Source organism: Bufo bufo, chromosome 4, assembly GCF_905171765.1.
Source record: "Bufo bufo chromosome 4, aBufBuf1.1, whole genome shotgun sequence".
NCBI lineage: Eukaryota > Metazoa > Chordata > Amphibia > Anura > Bufonidae > Bufo > Bufo bufo.
The window spans coordinates 265,678,823-265,699,607 of record NC_053392.1 but is presented as its reverse complement, the minus strand read 5'-3'; the positions used below and the strand labels follow the sequence as shown (position 1 = coordinate 265,699,607).

Sequence of the window (20,785 nt, the reverse complement as noted above, 5' to 3'; positions counted from 1 at the left end):
GTATAACACGAAGACCCTGTGGGCGGGGCCAGTCCGTTTCTGTATTCAATTTTTCCGGATTCATCTGCAACCAGACATCTGAGATGATGCATCTGAGGAACAGTAAGGTGAACTTCTCAAAGATGCATTTCTCGAGTTTGGCATAAAGTTGATTCTCTATCAACCGCTGTAAAAACTAAACGTACATGCTTCCGGTGAGTAATCAAATCTGGAGAATAGATCAGTATATCGTACACGTAGACCATCACGCAGACATAGACCAGCTCCCAGAAGATATTGTTTACCAACTCCTGGAATACCAAGGGAGCATTGCACAGACCGAAGGGCATGACGAGATACTCGTAGTGACAGTCACGAGTGTTGAAAGCAGTCTTCCACTTATCGCCCTTTCGAATGCGGATGATGTTGTATGCACCGCGCAGGTCAAATTTAGTGAAGACCTTAGCTCCCTGGATCCTGTCAAAGAGTTTGGAAATTAGCGGAAGAGGGTATCCACTCTTGACCGTGACCTTATTCAGACCTAGATAGTCGATACAGGGCCATAAGGATCCATCTTTTTTCTGCACAAAGATGAACCCGGCACTGGCTGGTAAAGTAGATTTCCGGATAAACCACCTCTCGAGCTTCTCCTTGATGTATTCAGACAACGCTTGGGTCTCAGGAAGGGAGAGTGGGTAGACTCGACCACGAGGAGGAGTGGCAACAGGCAGAAGGTCAATCGGACAATCATATGGACTATGAGGAGGCAGGGTCTCGGTCTCTTTCTTACTGAAGACATCCACAAAACTGGCATACTGTTGCGGAAGTCCAGGCAGGTCTACAGGTACAGTAGGCGAGGAAGCAGGTTGGACCTCTGATAAGCAGGTGGACTGACAGGATGATCCCCAATGCAGAATCTGACCGGAGTGCCAGTCCAGAACTGGAGTGTGCCGACGCAGCCAGGGAAGACCAAGGATAACCGGATTTATGGACGCTGGCAGCACATAGAAGGAGATCATATCTGAATGCAGAAGCCATCTGCAAATTAAGGGGCATAATAACAAAGCACAGGTTCAGGAACTGGTAGTCCATTTACAGAACCCACTGACCGAGGCCATTTTAGACGGATGTTAGGGAGCCGGTACTGATGGACCAGAGCTTGCTAAATGAAGTTACCAGAGTCCAAGAATGCAGGCACAGACATTGTGACTACCTTGTGATTGAGAGTCATCGGAACTGAAAGTTTCGGAGAGGACTTCTACTTGTCTAGGACCACCTCTCCAACTGAACCTAGACATTGGCATTTCCCGACTTCTGTGGACAATTGAACACAAAGTTGGCCTTGCCTCCACAATACAGACAGTTTCTCTGCTTTGCGGCGTGTACATTCCTGGTCAGACAATCAAAGGCGCTCTATTTGCATGGGCTCTTCAGATGGGGTGGACAATAGAGGAAGAACTGGCCTCTGGAAGGATGGAGCCAAACTAGGTGGTCTTTTGGTGCATGTGACCTCCTTAGAACGTTCCCTGAAACGCATATCTATCCTTGTGACAAAGGTGATCAGGTCATTCAGAGTAGACGGACGGTTGAAACCAGCTAGTTCATCCTTAATCCGGTAAGAAAGGCCCTCCCAGAACACCACCAGTTGAGCCGCATTGTTCCATGCAAGTTTGGCAGCCAGGGTACAAAACTGACCCACAGACAAGGAACCCTGTTATAGACGCAGCAGGGCTGATGCAGCGGAATCCGTGCGGCCAGGCTCTTCAAAGACCAGCCAGAAGGTAGCCAGGAAATACTGCAGATTAGAGGTCTCCATGATCCCAAATAGGATTTGCCCAAGCAAGGGCCTCATCAGATAGCAGGGACACAATGAAGGCAACCTTGGACTGCTCAGTGGGAAACCTCTGCCCATGCAACTCAAAGTGGATCAGGCACTGATTCAGGAAGTCCCAACCGGTTTTTGGATCTCCACCTTGGCGTGATGGCAGAGGGAGTTGGACACCAGCAGCATACAAATCCGGATTTACCGGTGTGGGTATTGCAGGAGTAGCAGCAACTGGCAACCCTGCAGTAGCTGGAGAAGAGATGGCATCCAGACGAGCAGCAACATTTTGCATGAACTGCATCATGACATCCTGACGTTCGCTCTGATGCCTCAGTTCATGTAACAATTCCTGAACGACAGGCTCGAGGTGACCAGCGGGTTCCATGGCCTCAGCGTACTGTAACGTTCCAGCAGGTGTGAACCCACTGTACCTCTTGAGGAGGATTGGCACACAAGGCAGCTGGTCCAGGCAGACCAGGAAGTACCAGAGGTACAGACGTAGTCAGCAGGCCGAGTCGTAACCAGGAGCAACAGCGCAGGACCGAAGGATGAGGCAGAGGCGAAGTCAAACAAGCAATAGGTCAGGGCAGGTGGCACAGGTACAGGTCAGGCAGTCCGGATCGGCAACAGGACAGTCAAGGCAAGCAGGCAGGGATCAAACAGGTAGCGGAGTCCAGAAACACAAGCACGGGTTAGGAACACAGGAACAGAAGCAGAGAAAATCAGCAACCTTTGCAGGACACGAGGGCCTTGACACTCGGCATCTGGGAAAGGGGTTGAGCTACTTATATACCTGCAGGAGGGCTAGGATTGGTCAGCGAGGTCACATGATCTAACCCATAAGACACAGGAAGTGATGCGCACCGGCTTAAGGAAGTGCTGCAGGGAACAAGCAGCAAGCATGCTGTGGCCAGGGCTGAATGGAAACTGTGGAGCGGATCCCAAAACAGTACCTACATGGACAGAGCCCAGGCAGCGGTGAATGGGGAAGCACTGGTAGCAGATCACTGCTGAACAAGGTGCCTGGGACCGCAGCGGTAAACAGGGGAACACCAGCACACAGCAGCCGCTGTTACAAGTTCGTAGCAGCAGTTCATTCAGTATTTGAATGCCACACAGAAAATTGAAGTGAAACCTACCGATTTTAAAAAATTTAAAAAATAATAATCAGAATTCAAATCATTTCAAAAGGAGGCACGGTGCTTATTCAGTTAATATGCCATCACAATTGACCAATAGCACTTTTATTCTCAACGCTGACAGTTGTATCATGCATTAGGTATTGGAGAGTGGCCACATACTTCCAAATTGGCTTCAAAGCACTTAGGGACATGCAATTTCCCTCTAAGGCCAACTCCAGACAAGCGTATTATGGACACATTTACATGTACATATTATAGATGTATATCTGGGCCTAACCACAGATTTATGGACCTGAAATTACAGCATCATAGGGATCAATGATGCTGTGACTTTGGGTCAATAAACTGGTGGTCAGGCTCTAATACATATATGTGTGATTGTAGCCAAGGGGTAAGTCCAGACTTTGCCATGGAGCTCTCTGCAAATCTGGAGTAATACCACAGCAGAATCTGCACGTTAACGTGCATTTACACGCAACAACTGAGAAAGCATTTATCAGGAACGAACCGTTCCTTCCCAATAACTGCCTGTTCATAGTGGAGGCAAGAGCTGCATTTACATGCAGCAAATCACCTCCACTGTATAGGAACAAGCGATAGCTACTGCAATCACTTGTCCTCCTACAGATTCACTGTTTATGGGCAGCAGATCGTGCTGTATCTGCTGCCCAGAAACTACGATTTAGGTGTCTGCATAAACAATTTCACACGCATTTTGTTTGTTTATTGGGTGATCTATGGTACCTTTACATATGACAATTATCAGGAACAAGCGTTTTTTCCTAATGTTTATTCCCGATAATTAGCCTGACAATTGCCCGTGTAAATTTGGCTGAACATGCCAATTGCGCTGTGGATTTAGAGCAGAATTTTCCTATATACAAAAAGGGTGAAATCCATGATGAAAATCAACAACTTTTTGCTGTCAAAATCTGCAGCAAATTCTTTCATCGACGTGGAAAATTTCCACCACATGAGGGCGTTTTCAAAACCATATTCATGTGTAGATATTCAGTTTGGAATCTGTACTTCAAATCCACCCAATTTGGACTTGCCCTAACCCTCTATAGCTGGTAAGTGGGGCAGTTAGAGACCTGCATATTGTTCTCTCTAAGCCAGGCATTAAAACTACACTACTGTAAGAATTCAATCTAAGGCCACATTCACATCTCCGGCAAGCTGTTCTGGCATAGAACAGCCTGTCGGGAGTTCACCGGATGTGGCATTGCTGGATTGTACAGATCACAATCTAAGTATCCTTTAGCAGAATTCTTCTTTTCTCACCTCTTTTGGCAAGGACATTAATTTATTCCTATCAATGTTCAGGTTGCTCAGCTTCTTTAATTTCCCAATGCTTTTTGGCAAAACCTGTGGAAAGAAACAAAATTGTACACATAAATTGTGTTTTGGCTTGTGAGACTGTCAGACTGTAACAATGCTGGAGAATAGAACATAAGAAATTACAGTAGGTTAACAGTACTGTTTAATTCCATCCTGACATTTTACCCTTGACATAATCCGAAAAAATGGAGAGGGAACATAGTACCACAGTTGAAGCAGTCCAGGTAGGCTTTATCATCATATGCACATAGTAGATGGGACAAAGGCACAATTACTGAGCATCGAAACCAGGGCTTACACTTCATTTTTCAACATCAAAAGAAAAGAAAAATTTAAGCAACAAGACCACAATATCTCTGATGAGGAGTTTTCGTGCTTGTTCCCATACTGTGGAGGTGATTGCTGCATGCAGTTTCACCCCTACTGAACGAGCAGCCAGTTGGTTCCTGATAACTGGCTGCTCCTCGGAGCATATAAACCTGCCTTCAGCCAATTATTGCCAGAGCAATCTGTTCTGCTGGTAGAAGATTAGGAAACCTCAAATTGGGAGAAGCAGGATTTGGTAAGGTATGACCATTTTAAAATTTTCATTTTAACTATATACTAGCACAAGGACCCGACTTTGCATGGGTATATTTCATCTATTTCATATAACTCCTTAAGGACACAGCCTTATTTCACCTTAAGGACCAGGCAATTTTTTTGCAAATCTGACCAGTGTCACTTTAAGTGGCGATAACTTTAAAACGCTTTGACTTATCCCGGCCATTCTGAGATTGTTTTTTAGTCACATATTGTACTTCATGACACTGGTAAAATGGAGTAAAAAAAAATTCATTTTTATTTTTTATAAAGAAATACCATATTTAGCAAAAAATTGCAAATTTCCAAGTTTCAATTTCCCTACTTCTATAATACATAGTAATACCTCCAAAAATAGTTATTACTTTACATTCCCCATATGTCTACTTCATGTTTGGATCATTTTGGGGATATTTTATTTTTTGGGGATGTTACAAGGCTTAGAAGTTTAGAAGCAAATCTTGAAATTTTTCTGAAATTTTCTAAAACCCAATTTTTAGGGACCAGTTCAGGTCCGAAGTCACTTTGCGAGGCTTACATAATAGAAACCACCCATTCTAGAAACTACACCCCTCAAGGTATTCAAAACCGATTTTACAAACTTTGTTAACCCTTTAGGTGTTCCACAAGAATTAATGGAAAATAGAGATACAATTTAAAAATTTCACTTTTTTGGCAGATTTTCCATTTTAAGATTTTTTTTTACTTTTACAAAGCAAGGGTTAACAGCCAAACAAAACTCAATATTTATTGCCCGGATTCTGTAGTTTACAGAAACACCTCATATGTGGTCGTAAACTACTGTACGGGCACACGGTAGGGCGCAGAAGGAAAGGAATGGAATATGGTTTTTGGAAGGCATAATTTGCTGGACTGGTTTATTTGACACCCATTTGAAGCCCCCCTGATGCACCCCTAGAGTAGAAATGCCAAAAAAGTGACCCCATTTTAGAAACTACGGGATAGGGTGGAAGTTTTGTTGGTACTAGTTTAGGGTACATATGATTTTTGGTTGCTCTATATTAAACTTTTTGTGAGGCAAGATAACAAGAAATAGCTGTTTTGGCACCGTTTTTATTTTTTGCTATTTACAACATTCATCTGACAGGTTAGATCATGTGGTATTTTTATAGACCAGGTTGTCACGGACACGGCGATACCTAATATGTATACTTTATTTTTTTTATTTATGTAAGTTTTACACAATGATTTCATTTTTGAAGCAAAAAAAATATCATATTTTAGTGTCTCCATAGTCTGAGAGGCCTAGTTTTTCTTCAGTTTTTGGGCGATTACCTTGAATAGGGTATGATTTTTGCGGGATGAGATGACGGTTTTATTGGAACTATTTTGGGGTGCGTGTGTGACTTTGATCGCTTGCTATTACACTTTTTGTGATGCAAGGTGACAAAAATTGTTTATTTAGCACAGTTTTTATTTTTTACGGTGTTCATCTGAGGGGTTAGGTCATGTGATATTTTTATAGAGCCGGTCGATACCTAATATGTATACTTTTTTTTTTTAATGTAAGTTTTACACAATAACAGCTTTTTAAAAACAAAAAAAAAATGATGTTTTAGTGTCTCCATATTCTGAGCCATAGTTTTTTTTATTTTTTGGGCGATTGTCTCAGGTAGAGGCTCATTTTTTGCGGGATGAGGTGACGGTTAGATTGGTACTATTTTGGTGGGCAAACGCCTTTTTGATCGCTTGCTGTACTTTTTGTGATGTAAGGTGACAAAAAAAATGGTTTATTTAGCACAGTTTTTATTTTTTATGGTGTTCATCTGAGGGGTTAGGTCATGTGATATGTTTATAGAGCCGGTCGATACCTAATATGTATACTCCCCCCCCCCCCACCCCTATTTTTTACCAATTTTTTTTTTTACTTTATTTGGGGAAAATGACGATTTTGTTTATTTTTACTTGAAACTTTTAATTTTTTGTAGGGAAAAACGTTATTTTTTCAACTTTTTTTTCCACTTAATTTTTTGTCCCACTTTGGGACTTTAACTTTTGGGAGTCTAATCCTTTACAATGCATTCCAATACTTCTGTATTGGAATGCATTGGCTGTATGAGTAATACTGTGTGTATTACTCATACAGCTTCCGGCCTGTGAGATCCAGGGAGCTGGATCTCACAGGCACGTCACAGGAAGCCAGCGCGATGCCTTGCTTAGACATTGCGCTGCCTTCCATGCCATCGGGTCCCCCCTACAGCCCCATGGGGACCCGATGGCACCGCCCGCCGCCGCAATAGGTAAAAGCCGCAAACCGCATGTCTGAATTGACCTGCTGTTTTGCGGCGATCGCCGACATGGGGGGGGTCACGGGACTCCCCCGGGCATTTAGCCGAGGTGCCTGCTCAATGATTTGAGCAGGCACCGGCTTCCGATCACGAAGCGGTGATCAGAAATACACAGGGCGTACAGGTACGCCCTGTGTCCTTAAGTACCAGACCTGTACGCCCTGTGTCCTGAAGAGGTTAATGTTTGCTTGTGTCGTTAAAAGGTATCGACAGTATCCACTATAACCGTGACATCTACCGTACCCTGCCCCTTTATTAGTGACCTCCACAGTACCCTGTCTCGTTAAGTGATTTCCACAACAACCCTCCCATTAACAGTGACCTCTACAAAGCTCTGTTCCCTTAAAATGTGACCTCCACAAAACCCCACCCCCTTAACAGTGACCTCCATAGCGGACCGTCCCCTTAACTGTGACCTCCACAGTTCCATCTCCACTTAACAAAGACCTCAACAGCATCCTGCCCCCTTAACAGTGACCTTCACAGCAGCCAGCTCCTAGGGTGGCCAAAGGTCCGGTTTTAGGCCGAACAGTCCGGCTTTCAGACTCCCATGTCCTCCATCCGGCGCAGGGCCTGGAAGGACACAGGGATGTCCTTTTGAACAGCTCACTCTCAGACAGCAACACTGTTTATTTTTACCTTCATTTTTTCAATCCCCGTCGGCTGCGGAATGGGAGCGGGCATGGCTTAGTGGGACCTGGGGGCGGGGTTTTTAAGTCCGTCTTTTGAGGGTGGCCTGAATGGCCACCCTACCTGCCCCTGAACTGTGACCTCCACAGAACCCTGCCCCTTTAAAGCTGACCTGCAGCAACCTGGTCATTTTGGACCATGATGCCTATCAGAAAACGTGTCTTGATCTCCTCAAAGACAAGGATGGTTATAGAGTGTTGTCTGCTACCCCCTTAATCCCATTCTCTAATGACCTTAAGGGTATCCTCACTGGAGCATTAATTGAGAAGGTCATCTCAAATACGGAATATGATTTCCTTTTTCCGGCCCACCCCACTATTGCCACTTTTTATGGGTTACCCAAGGTTCACAAGGGCATTACACCCCTAAAGGGTCGCCCGATCGTCTCCGGGGTTAACTCATTGACCCAAAATTGCGGTGTCTATATTGACCGGGTGCTGAGGGAGTTCGTTGTGTCCCTACCCTCCTATACAAGGGACACAATGGACTTCCTCAGCAAAGTGGAGACGATCCATGTTGACCCTGGGTGCATATTGGCAAGTGTAGATGTCGAATCCCTCTACAGCTCAATTCCGCATGACAAAGGTCTTTTTGCTGTTGAGTATTTCTTAAAAACGAGGGACATCCACTGCAGAACCCATAACGCCTTTATCCTCAGACTTCTCGAGTTCACTCTGACCCACAATTTCTTCCTCTTCAACTGTCGCCTCTACCACCAGCTCAGGGGGACGGCAATGGGGAGCCCTTGTGCGCCCACCTATGCCAATCTCTTCCTGGGCTGGTGGGAGGATGTGTACGTGTTTCCAGATGCTGCTACCTGGTGGTCCGATAAGATCATATTCTGGACACGATACATTGACGATATCTTCATGGTGTGGAAGGGTGGGTCAGAGGAACTTCGAGAGTTTGTTACAGCCCTTAATAGCAACGACATTGGTTTGCGGTTTACCTTTGAGTCTGATCCATGTACTATTCCTTTCTTGGATGTTCGCATAACTAAAGAGGGGGAAAAACTCTCCGCGAACATGTATAGAAAGGAAACCGCAACCAACTCGTTGCTACACTGGGAAAGCCACCACCCTACATCGCTTAAACGTGGCATACCCAGGGGCCAATATCTTCGCGTTCGGAGAAATTGCTCCGAAAATGAGGCGTTTCAGGGTGAGGCCAAAAAGCTCCAGATTAGATTTCAAGAGAGGGGTTACCCCCAAACGGTCCTTGCGGGCGCCTTCCAGAATGCTCAGGACAAAAAACGCACTGAACTTCTCACTCCCAGATCCAGGACAGATAATGGACAACAATTAATACGACTTATCTCTACCTTTGACTCAGCCAACAGCCAGGTGGTTTCAATCCTTAAAAGATACTGGCCTATTTTACACATGGACCCCGACCTCAGGGATGTGCTTACTGCACAACCGAGTGTTACATACAAACGGAGGAGAAGTATTAAAGACCGGCTGGTTCAGAGCCACTACATAACACCTAGTGGAGTGGGGACATGGCTTGACCGAAAGCCATGTGGCATGTTCAAATGCGGTTCATGCAAGGCATGCGCATTTGTTTCCACTGCGAAATCCATCAAATGCTCAGTCACCGGTCAGACTTATAAAATCAGGGACTTCTTTAATTGTAAGAGCAAAGGAGTAGTATACATTTGTCAATGTCCATGCCCTATGGATTATATAGGAAAAACAATAAGAGAAGTCAGACGGCGGATTTGTGAGCATGTGAACGACGTGGTGAAGAAAAAAATCACCCCTGTCGCATCACATATTAATGATGTTCATGGCGGGGATTCTAACTGCATGAGGTTCTCTATTCTGGAGGCTATCCCCCCATCCCCAAGGGGTGGCGACTGGGATCGTAAAATCCTTCAAAAGGAATGCGTGTGGATTCACCGCTTTAAATCTCAGGCACCCCTTGGGATCAATGAGAGACTCACCTTCTCATGTTTTTTATAAGTAGGTTGGGGGTGAATGTGCTCAGTGCACTCTCCCTTAATATGAATAGCTTGCCCGGTAAAAATACTTCAGTTCGGATTAAATGACTGGATACCTTTGTATCCCTAGACTAATCTATAAGCGTTTTTTATCATATATACGCTTAGTACTGCCCTGTATCTAGGACATGTACTGGAAGTGAAATAGTGTGTGACATCCTCTCTTTTTTATCTAGAGTGGCTCACACCGATCTTCCCTCTACATATTTAACTCTCCTCGATTTGTGATCAATACAGTATCACCTATCCCCTTCAGTAGAAGATCAGCCATCGTCTACATTTAAGCTTCCTCTAACAACACTGATATTTTACGTAGTGCCTATGTGCTTATAATAGTGTGATGATCCTTGGAGTAGCGGTGACCATGTCGCTATCCCTTCACCAATGCACCGTTTTAGCACTGGTATGTAAAGGTGATCATAATGTATAAATGATCGAATATAGATATATAATGCACCTTTATAGCTATAGTGCAGTGATAATATACCTTCTTTAATATCTTGTGTTAGGGGGATAAGGCCATGCGTTCCATAGGACCGGACATTGCGTGTGTTTGCGGTCCATGGGACGTGGGCGGTGCGGCTCTCTGGTGAAAACTATCTCCTAACTAGAGAGACCTTGGAACCGGATGTGACGTCCATCCGCGTTCCATTGGGCGGAAGTAAGTTACACTTGCGGTCCAAAGACCGGAAGTGACGACAACAGATACCTCCGATAACCGGAAGTGGTACCTGTGGTGTCCTGGAAGCGCCAGATTTGAAACAGGTGAGGAGACAATATTTAAGGAGGTAGTTAGCTCGGTAAGTGAGTTCATCTGGAGGCATAGAAGGCGACCGGCACACTAGGCAAATGTAAGTGGGGACCGTTTGGTCCGTTTACTGATTGGTTAACCTGGACTTGGGCATGAAACAGTATTTTACACTGTATGTCTTTACAGCCATCTGGATACTGTCTTTGCCCTTATCTAAATGGACGTCTTATCAGTCTGACTATCCAGGATTCTGAGTAAGTGACCCTAGCGGGTTGAAATAGTAATTTTCCTTTAACAAGCGCTCATTTTCTGATATTTCTCTACCTTTCATTTACAGGTGGGATTTATCTAATGATCCGCTTGGTGCCTTACATACGTCAGTATCTGTGTGTCCGGTTCTATGCTTCTTGTATATATATCATGATTTTATCTTGAATATCTATTTTGTAACGGTTTATCTATGACTGCTGTTTGACCCCCTGATGAACCTAGCAATAGGGGAAACGCGTCGGGGTAGTGGTGAGAAATAGCCTGGTGACGTTGGAGCATCGTGACGTCTCTTTAGATTTCTCATCACGGTGTTGTAGGATTTCTCCTCTGCACCTTTACTTTTTCTTCAGTCTCTTTATCCTGGTGGGCTGTGGTCTTTTCAGTTATCAATCCACTGTGACCCAGTAAATATCCGTTATCTATACGGGGGAGCCGGGTATTTATCTTTTACCTGAGAGGAGGGTATACCTAGGGCAGTCAGTCCAGGTACGAGGACGGGGAGTCTCCACCATCAGGGGACGTCCCTGGGCTGAGGCTTTACTCAGGGTGAGTGTAGGGACAGCTTAGTTTATCTAACACTCCCCTTAGTCCTGCCATATGTACACCAAACCTCTTTAGCCTTATCCTTGGTCGGCTATCCCGTTTACAGTTTATATCATTGTATAATATGAGTTTTCACAGTTTTTTCACTGGTGAATCACGTTAGTGATAGTTTTTTATTAGAAATAATTAAAAGTTATATTTTAAAGGGTCATTTCTGCTGGAACACTGTCGATTTCATGTTCCTTCTTTATATCGTCTTTTGACCTAGCTGGACTTTTGACCTGCAGCAATGAAGAAAAATGGCTGTGTTGTTATGGAAACCTGGTGTAAAACTGTGTGTATGTGGAGACTAAGGGCCTGCGAGCTTCTATTGGCTGATAAGGAACACGTGACCATGTGTATGGCATTTGGGATATGAAGAGAAAGACCTGCAGGCTTCTATTGGCTAATGTAGGTCATGTGATGTGTCATATTTGCATTTTTTTGGGGAATATCTCAGGAACGATACGTCCTAGAGAGCTGAGACCCAGTCTAAAACCTCACCGGACACCTGATGTACCTGTGTGTCAAATTTCAGGATTGTAAATGAGACTGTGCGGATTCCTTTAGCGGACATACACACACACATATATATACACACACACTCAGCTTTATATATTAGATTTTCCTTTTTTTTTTTTTTTTTTTTTTTTAGCAGGACAACCCCTTAAGTCCCAAAGAAGTGAATAGAGCAGTGCACCAACAGGCACAATACTGCTACACACTACCCAATGATAGTGGGGACTCAAGGGCCCATTGTCATGATCACCAGGGGTGAAATCTGACATTTGTCACATATACTTTTATATGTTCCTAGGAATAGTATCTAGCCTGCTAGAATACAATATGGATACTAGAGCTGGGTTCATATGAAGTAACAGTGCTACATTTGTCACAAAAACAAATGTTTTAAGAAATACTCCTATAATTGTTGTCTATCGACAGCTACACATAACAGCCACTGCATCAATTACTGTGTCTTCAGACTAAATGTGTCACTTCAGCAAATACCATTTATCATGTAGAGAAAGTTAATATAAGGCACTCACTAATATTTTGTGATTGTCCATATTGCTTCCTCCATTGTTGGCTTGATTAATTTTCCATCACATTATACACCGCTGCAGAGCAGATACAATGTGGCCTGAGCTTTTTCCTATAGTGTGCAAGCACGGCCACCGCTGCTGGATTTATGGAAACGCGCATGTTAAATGTGATGGAATAATGACTTAAAGGGACACAGACAGGCCAAAACAGCATATATAGTTGGATATATCACATTACAGGTCTTATACAGTCTTTTAAAAGCATATAAGTATCCCCCCTGTCCACCTTATAAAGAGCGAAATATAAAGTTTTATAACCTGCATCTCTGGTCAGCAATCTGCCCAAGGGGCGGCGTTTCATGTGAAAATGCGCCCAGCCAGCCTTCCCAACTGCCGTTCTTAAGCCCCGCCCAGCTCATCATTATTCACTTCGCTGGGCGGCGGCTAGAACTCTCCCCAGTCCCGATCCTGCGCCTGCGCAATTCAATCCTGCAGCTGCCTCGAAGACGCAGGCTGGTGTGTGTACGCAGGTGCGATCTAACGGCACGGCGCAGGCGCAGAAGATTGGGCATGAACGATGCCGGGAGGATTGAATTGCGCAGGATCGGGACTGGGGAGAGTTCTAGCCGCCGCCCAGCGAAGTGAATAATGATGAGCTGGGCGGGGCTTAAGAACGGCAGTTGGGAAGGCTGGCTGGGCGCATTTTCACATGAAACGCCGCCCCTTGGGCAGATTGCTGACCAGAGAAGCAGGTTATAAAACTTTATATTTCGCTCTTTATAAGGTGGACAGGGGGGATACTTATATGCTTTTAAAAGACTGTATAAGACCTGTAATGTGATATATCTAACTATATATGCTGTTTTGGCCTGTCAGTGTCCCTTTAAACCAGCAAAGGAGGCAATATGGACAATCACAATACATGATGAATGCCATTTGGTGAAGTGAGGCAACCCCTTTAAAGAGGCTTTTCAGCCTGTAGATAGATATTTATGATCTACTCTTAGTCATCAATACCAGATTTGTGGGGGTGCTTGCTTTCAGATCCCCACTGATCTGAGACTCCTAACCTATCCTGAGGGTAGGTCACCAATATCTACAGAAGCCACCCCCATGAATAAGTATCACCACCCCTAGTCGGTCTCTAACTCAAGATTAACCCCTTCTACGGGATTTCTACAACATTGTGTCAGAAACTGACAAGACCAACAAGCAGTGAAAGCAACTATAATGCCTGTTTAGTATTCATTACTGGGTTTCATGTTCCTTTGTTTCTAAAAAAAAAAATGAAACTGCAATGCATCTTATTATGTATATTATTATTTTGTCAGAATATACTTTTTGACTGTATCAATTTTTACTCTGGGGAAACGCTCAATACCTTCCATTATTTCGTTCATTAGGCATAAGATGTTATCTTGTATAAATGATTCAATTTAGCCTAATGCCTGAATACCTTATCCTTCCAACTTTTTCAAATTCAAAGCTTTTTATGTATTTATTGGTTTCATAGATACTACGAGATGGCAACTTTCATTACTTACAAACTTTACATTAAAGGGGTATTCTCAACACGCCGTTTCATACTTACCTGCTCCCGGCGCGCTGTCCACTTCCTGGTTTCGGCACTCGGCAGGGGGCGGGCTCCATCTTGATTGAAGTCTTCTCCCGGCCGGGCCGCACGCTGGACTGAACGCGCACGCCGAGGCCGCGCATGCGCCCTGGTGACTTCTTCCTTGCAAGTATACTATACTGGCCAGGAAGAAATCACCATAGCGCATGTGCGGCCTCGGCGTGCACTTTTGGGACCGCGCGCGGCCGGCCGGGAGAAGAGAAGAAGTCGTCTGCGCAAGCGCGGCCACCGCTATTCCTGAGAAGAGCAGTGGCCATAACCAGGGGAGACGGAAGACAAAAGTCAGGTAAGTAAGTATATGGGGTGGGAATTAGTTAATTAAATATATTTAGAAAAATGATCACTGTTAAATCATTAACAGATTTAACAGCAATCATTAAGATGGGAATACCCCTTTAAAGTTTTTTTGCATTTATGATTGCTCAGAATCAATCAGCAAAACTGACCATAAACAGTACTTTACACTGATGTCAACCAAACATACAGATTTCACAGAGACTAGCCGGACATCAAACGTGTATTAAGGGCTACCAACCGTACCTGACAGGAGATGTTGGGGGAAAGTTTGGGCAGTTGGCCAAACCAGCATTTACTTTAGTAGATGGCAGTGTGTAGCTCATGAAGGAAGTCATGTGTCCTGAGCTGGCTTGGTGGGTATATAAGGTGTGCCATAAGGTATCTGCACTCATATCCCTCCTTGCTTTCAAAGGTAAAAGAGGCAATTTATCAGAGCAAGAAGGGATGATTATTGGCTTTCGCTCCAAGGGTGGAAGTATTTCTTAAACTATGCAGTTTGTGAACTGTTCGTGTGCTATTGTGGTTAAATGGGGTTCTCTGGGAATTAAGACATTAAAATGACTGAAAACACTTAAATGGAACCTGTCACCGGGATTCGATGTATAGAGCTGAGGACATAGGTTGCTAGATGGCCGCTAGCACATCCTCAATACCCAGTCCCGATAGCTCTGTGTGCTTTTATTGTGTAAAAAAATAATTTGATCCATATGTAAAATTAACCTGAGATGTGTCCTGTCCCTGAGAGGAGTCCAGCGTGAAGGAGCCCAGCACCGCCCCGCATCCTCAGAATCTCCTCCTTGCTCCCCGACGTCAGAAAGCCAGAGCGCCGAAATCTTGCGATGCGCGAGCTAGCGCATGCGCAGTGTCATCATAGTGTTCCTTCCCAGTGCTGGCATCAGCCTAAGGGAAGGAACTGCGCATGCGCTAGCTCACACATCAGTTTTTTTTACACAATAAAAGCACACAGATCTATGGAGACTGGGTATTGCGGATGTGCTAGCGGCCATCTAGCAACCCATGTCCTCAGCTCTATACATCAAATCCCGGTGACAGGTTCCCTTTAAATATTACCTTATTATCAATATATTCCCAAATACCTTTCATTAGTTATAATGGCTCGTTTTGTCTGGGGAGCAATCATTAGGAGAAATAAAATGGCCGCCGTCCTATTAGTGCACACAAAACCGGTCCTCATCACACAGGAGGAAAAGTTACTTTACAACACTGAGCTAAAGAGTTCTCTCATCCTTCTACTGTCAGGAATTATGATCTTGAATACAGTTTAATATGATCTTCAGCTGAATCTCTGTATGAATGGAGTTCATGAGGAGAAATGAAGTACAGAGAGGAAGTGGGGATGTGGATGATAAGCAGTAGCACTTGTCTCCATTACCACAGCCCCACATTACCACCGTCTGTCCTCTCTGTATTGTATCAGCTGTATTCAGGACCATAATACCAGACAAGTAGAGCAGAAAAGACTGAGACAGCCATTTGACCCAGGGTTGTGAAGTAACATTCTCTTGTGTGATTAGGACAGGTTTTGGGCGTACTAATAGGAGGCGGACATTTTATTGTTCCTGATGATTACACCCTAGACAAAACGAGCCATTGTAATGAAAGGTAAGTGAGTTAAGTGCATTTCAAATAAACTACGTGGAAACACCACGTGCCATTGACGTGAGAGATGAACATTGGATAAGAATGTTAACAAGGGTGGACTGTAGGGCTGCGCATCTTCACTCGTCTCACGATTCGATGCGATTACGATTATCAAGTCCACGATTCGATTCGGCGATGCATCACGATGCATCAAGATTATTCCCCAAGTCCCCTTGTTTTTTAATTTTACATCAAAAAATTAATTCAATCAGTCAGAAATTGCACAAAAATATTTATTTGTATCTGCTATTTAAACAAATCATACCAAGTTCCCTACATTGGTGCTCGAGGCTGTGATTAATGCTACTTTCACACTTGCGTCAGAGGATTCCGGCAATCTGGACGCAAACGGATGCATTTGTCAGGCGGATCCGTCTGACAAATGCATTGAAATACCGGATCTGTCTCTCCGGTGTCATCTGGAAAAACGGATCCGGTGTTTATTTTTTTCACAGATTTAAAGGTCTGCGCAGATCGGAAGAACGGATCCGTCAATGCAGCAATTTTAATGCCGGATCTGGCACTAATACATTTCAATATAAGTTTAAAGCTGGATCCGGCAAGTGTTCAGGATTTTTGGCAGGAGAGAAAACTGTAGCATGCTGCGATATTCTCTCCGGTCAAAAAACGTAAGAGGGACTGAACTGATGCCTCCTGAACGGATTGCTCTCCATTCAGAATGCATTAGGATAAAACTGGTCAGTTCTTTTCCGGTATTGAGCTCCTAGGACGGAACTCTATGCCGGAAAAGAAAAACGCAAGTGTGAAAGAACCTGAGAGACCATCAGTATGTTAGTCCTGGAGGTTTCAGGTTGATAGATCCTGTGTATGCTACATTGTATCCACAATAACCATCCTCTCAGTAGGGACTGATACACGTGTGAAGGGGCTCTGATGGTGCAGGATCAGTAACTGTCAGTAAATCTGACACCCCAGCAGTTTCAGATCCCTGCCCTTAGCTGAGAGTTGTCAGTGTGGATCACCTCCTGCTGGTGTGAGATAAATGTAGACATTCCCAGACTGGCCACTAGGGGCCGCTGTTTGACCGCCTTTCATAGACCCGGAACCTAAAGTTCCGTCCACTGTAGTAGACGGAGGGGAAGAATAAGAAGAGACACAACCGAAAAAAATAAAGAAGAAACATGGCGCGGGCGGCAAAGGTATGAGAAGCGGCAATATGAGCTGTGTAGGTGGCAGGCGCTTTGGAGGTAGATATTACCTACTCATAGGTGACAGAACTTACCTCGCCGCCAGCCACCGCACGTCCGCACTGCCGCCTGCTTCTGAGTGTCTGACTGGGAGCCGGAGATGCGCGGAAACCACGCCTCCGGCTCCTCCTCACTCAGTCAGACCTGGCTCACTCAATGTTGTGGCCACCCCCTCTGACACGTCAGCGGGAGGCGGGAGGCGGGAAAGAAGGCGCCCAAAAACTTTTTTCCGACTCGGCTGCACGGCGGACGCGACGCTGACGTCATCAACATGCATCGATTATTTAAAGCAACCGCATCGATGCAGAATCTCCGGCGGTCGAATCGCGATGCATCGATGCATCGATTATATTCGACAGCCCTAGTGGACTGACATGCTACAGTGGAGCAGCTCACCAGGAAATGAACCAGGGGGCTACTAGATGTGGGTCTAAAACAGTTCAGTGAACCTTACTGCATATGGGGCTCTGAAGAAGATGGATGGTCACTGCACCTGTTAAAGAATCACCAAAAAAGGCTTAAATTTTTGCTGCAGTAGCAGAATTAGACGTCTGCTGAAGGGCTGTCTTCTCTGATGAGTCACGCTATCCGCTTTATTGAACAGATGAAATGATTTGGGTTTGAATCCATCCTTGCAGATCACTTGCACCCATACCATACATGCTGACTGTCTTCCCTGAGGCAGATGACATATTCCAGCAAGATAATGAAACGCGTCACTTGGTTAGGAATGTCCGACATTGGTTGGAAAAGAATGATCAAGACTTTCATGTACTACATTAGCCCCTAAATTCATTAGACTTAAACCCAATTGGGCATTTGTGCGATCACCTCAATTGTTATGTTCACTCTATTGATCCTCCCCACACATCATCCAGCAGATGTGGGATGCACTGCAGTCAGCATGGCTCCAAATACCTTTGAAAACCTACCAGGATCTTACGGAATGACTCCCAGCCCATCTAGCTGCTGTCTGTGCTGCATATGGCAGTTACTTTTGATATTAGCCGATGGTCATAATAATTTGACTCAACTGTGTATAACATACAAAAGAACAGTCAAAAGAACAAATGAAGTCTTCATGGTCCTGTAGCTAACCTAAAGCAGTATTCCAAGAAGAGAAGAGAAACTTGAAGGCTGCAGGCTTATCACACAGCGTAACAGTACAACACTGATACCAAAACCTAAACACATATACGGCATACATATTAGGACATCCTCAGACATCATCCACAACTCCCTCCTCCATCAGGCAAAACCCCATCTTCCGTCAGCCCAAATTCCCTCCTACCTCAGACGTCAGCCAAAACTCCCTCTTCCCTCAGACGTTAGTCAAAAAATACCTCCTTCATCAGCCCTCAGCCCAAACTCCATCAGCCGCCAGGTGTTAGCTCTCAGCAGTCAGGGGTCAGACATCAGTTGTCATCCCTCAGCCTAAACTCCATCAGCCGTCAGACATCAGGTGTCAGCCCTCAGCCCAAACTCCATCAGCCGCCAGGTGTTAGCTCTCAGCAGTCAGGGGTCAGACATCAGGTGTCAGCCCTCAGCCCAAACTCCATCAGCCGCCAGGTGTTAGCTCTCAGCAGTCAGGGGTCAGCCCTCAGCCTTAACTCCATCAGCCGTAGTAATAGAATGTAAAATATCTTTACAGCAAGCGCTGGCACCACAGACCATTGTTTTCACACATTATTTTATATATATAGGACACTAATACCAGGCACCAGTACTGGATACAAGTTTCCTTGGTGTATAATGGAGGCACGCTGTGTTCAGCCGCTGACATACACGGGCTTCTCTCCAGCACACACTACATCAGCAGCCGCTAGAGACTGGTTCACCAACAAGTGAATGAGATTCGATTCCTTTCCTAACAGCAGATGGCTCCATAGTTCAGGGGTTAGAGCGCTTGTCTTGTAAACTAGGAGTCGCGAATCTCACTGGCACCTTCACAAATATTTTTGTCTGTTAATATTTGTACTATATTAGGAGGACGACTGATGGAGTTTGGGCTGACGGAGGAGGGAGTTTTGCCTGATGTCTAAGGATGTCCTAATAAGTATGCCGTACACATACCTTTTTTGTCACACTGATACCCCTATGTGCTCCTTCTCTGGGCAGCATAAATGGGCGAGGCTTAAAGGGGTTCTGCACTTTGTTTTAACTGATGATCTATCCTCTGGATAGATCAGCTTCTGATCGGCAGGGTCCGACACCCGGGACCCCCGCCGATCAGCTGTTTGAGAAGGCAGCGGAGCTCCAGCAGCGCCGCAGCCTTCTCATTGTTTACCGCTGGCCGAGTGACGTCACGACTAGTATCAACTAGCATGGGCGGGGCTAAGCTCTGTTTACTTGAATGGAGTTTAGCCCCGCCCACGCTAGTTGATACTAGTCGTGACGTCACTGTGCCTGCGGTAAACAGTGAGAAAGCCGTGCCGCTGCTGGAGCGCCGCTGCTGGAGCACCGCTGCCTTCTCAAACAGCTGATCGGCAGGGGTCCCGGGTGTCGGACCCCCGCCAATCAGAAGCTGACGATCAGTTAAAACAAAGTGCAGAACCCCTTTAAGCAGCAGCCCATATGGGTAGCAGACTACAATTCCCCTCTTGCATTGCTGACATCTATTATAGGCTATCAACTTCCCCCAATTACTGAAGAGAAGGTGTCTCCCAATATATGCATCACACATTGTGCTCACTCTTTGCCGAGTCTCTCAAACTAGTGCCCAGTTAGGCCTCTTTCACAAACAATACCGATTGGCTCAGTGAAACTCGCACCATTCTGCAAGCAAGTTCAGTCAGTTTTTTCTGCTCAGGTGCAATCCGTTTTTGAAGGTTTATAAACATCTAGCAACCGTCAGGGAAAAAACGCATTGCACCCGGACTGCATCAGGATGCAATGTGTTTTTACACTGAAGCCCCATTCACTTCTATGGGGCCAGGGCTGGGTGAAAAACACAGAATATAGAACATACTGCGATTCTCACGCAACGCAGTACACAGGGTACACGGACCCATTAAAATGCATGGATCAGGATTCAGTGCGGGTGCCATGCGGAAAACTCGCTCGTGTGAAAGGGGCCTTACAGCCACCATTAACGCCTAGTTCTAATATGGAGCACGCTCAACCAGCAAATTTAAGCTGAACTACGGGTCATAACCCTAGGCAGCAAGCTACAGATATCACATTTTGGGCCAATAATTGGTAAGTAACCTAGGGTTGTTGCGGGTATCGAAATTTCGATACCCAATCGATACTTTTGTCCCGGTATCGATACGATACCGGGATTTCCGTTTTTTCGATACTGGGCTGCGCTTCTGCGCAGTCTAGTATCTCTGAACATGAGCGCGCTGCTATCGGCGCGCTCATGTTCTCTCTCAGCAGCACGGGGAGAAGGAAGCTGTCCTCCCTCCCCCTGTGCTGCTGCCGCTGCCACCAATGAGAAGAGAGGGGCGGAGGAGGGGCGGCAATG

The 20,785-nt window shown here is 45.2% G+C and overlaps 1 protein-coding gene across 1 annotated transcript in view; it reads right to left on the bottom strand.

Annotated features, from left to right (window-relative positions):
• Positions 1–20,785, bottom strand: part of LRRC1 (leucine rich repeat containing 1) — a 229,278-nt gene that overhangs the window by 18,273 nt on the left and 190,220 nt on the right. The window contains 1 exon segment of the mRNA XM_040428569.1: positions 4,231–4,314. Coding sequence (XP_040284503.1) covers positions 4,231–4,314 — 84 coding nt within the window.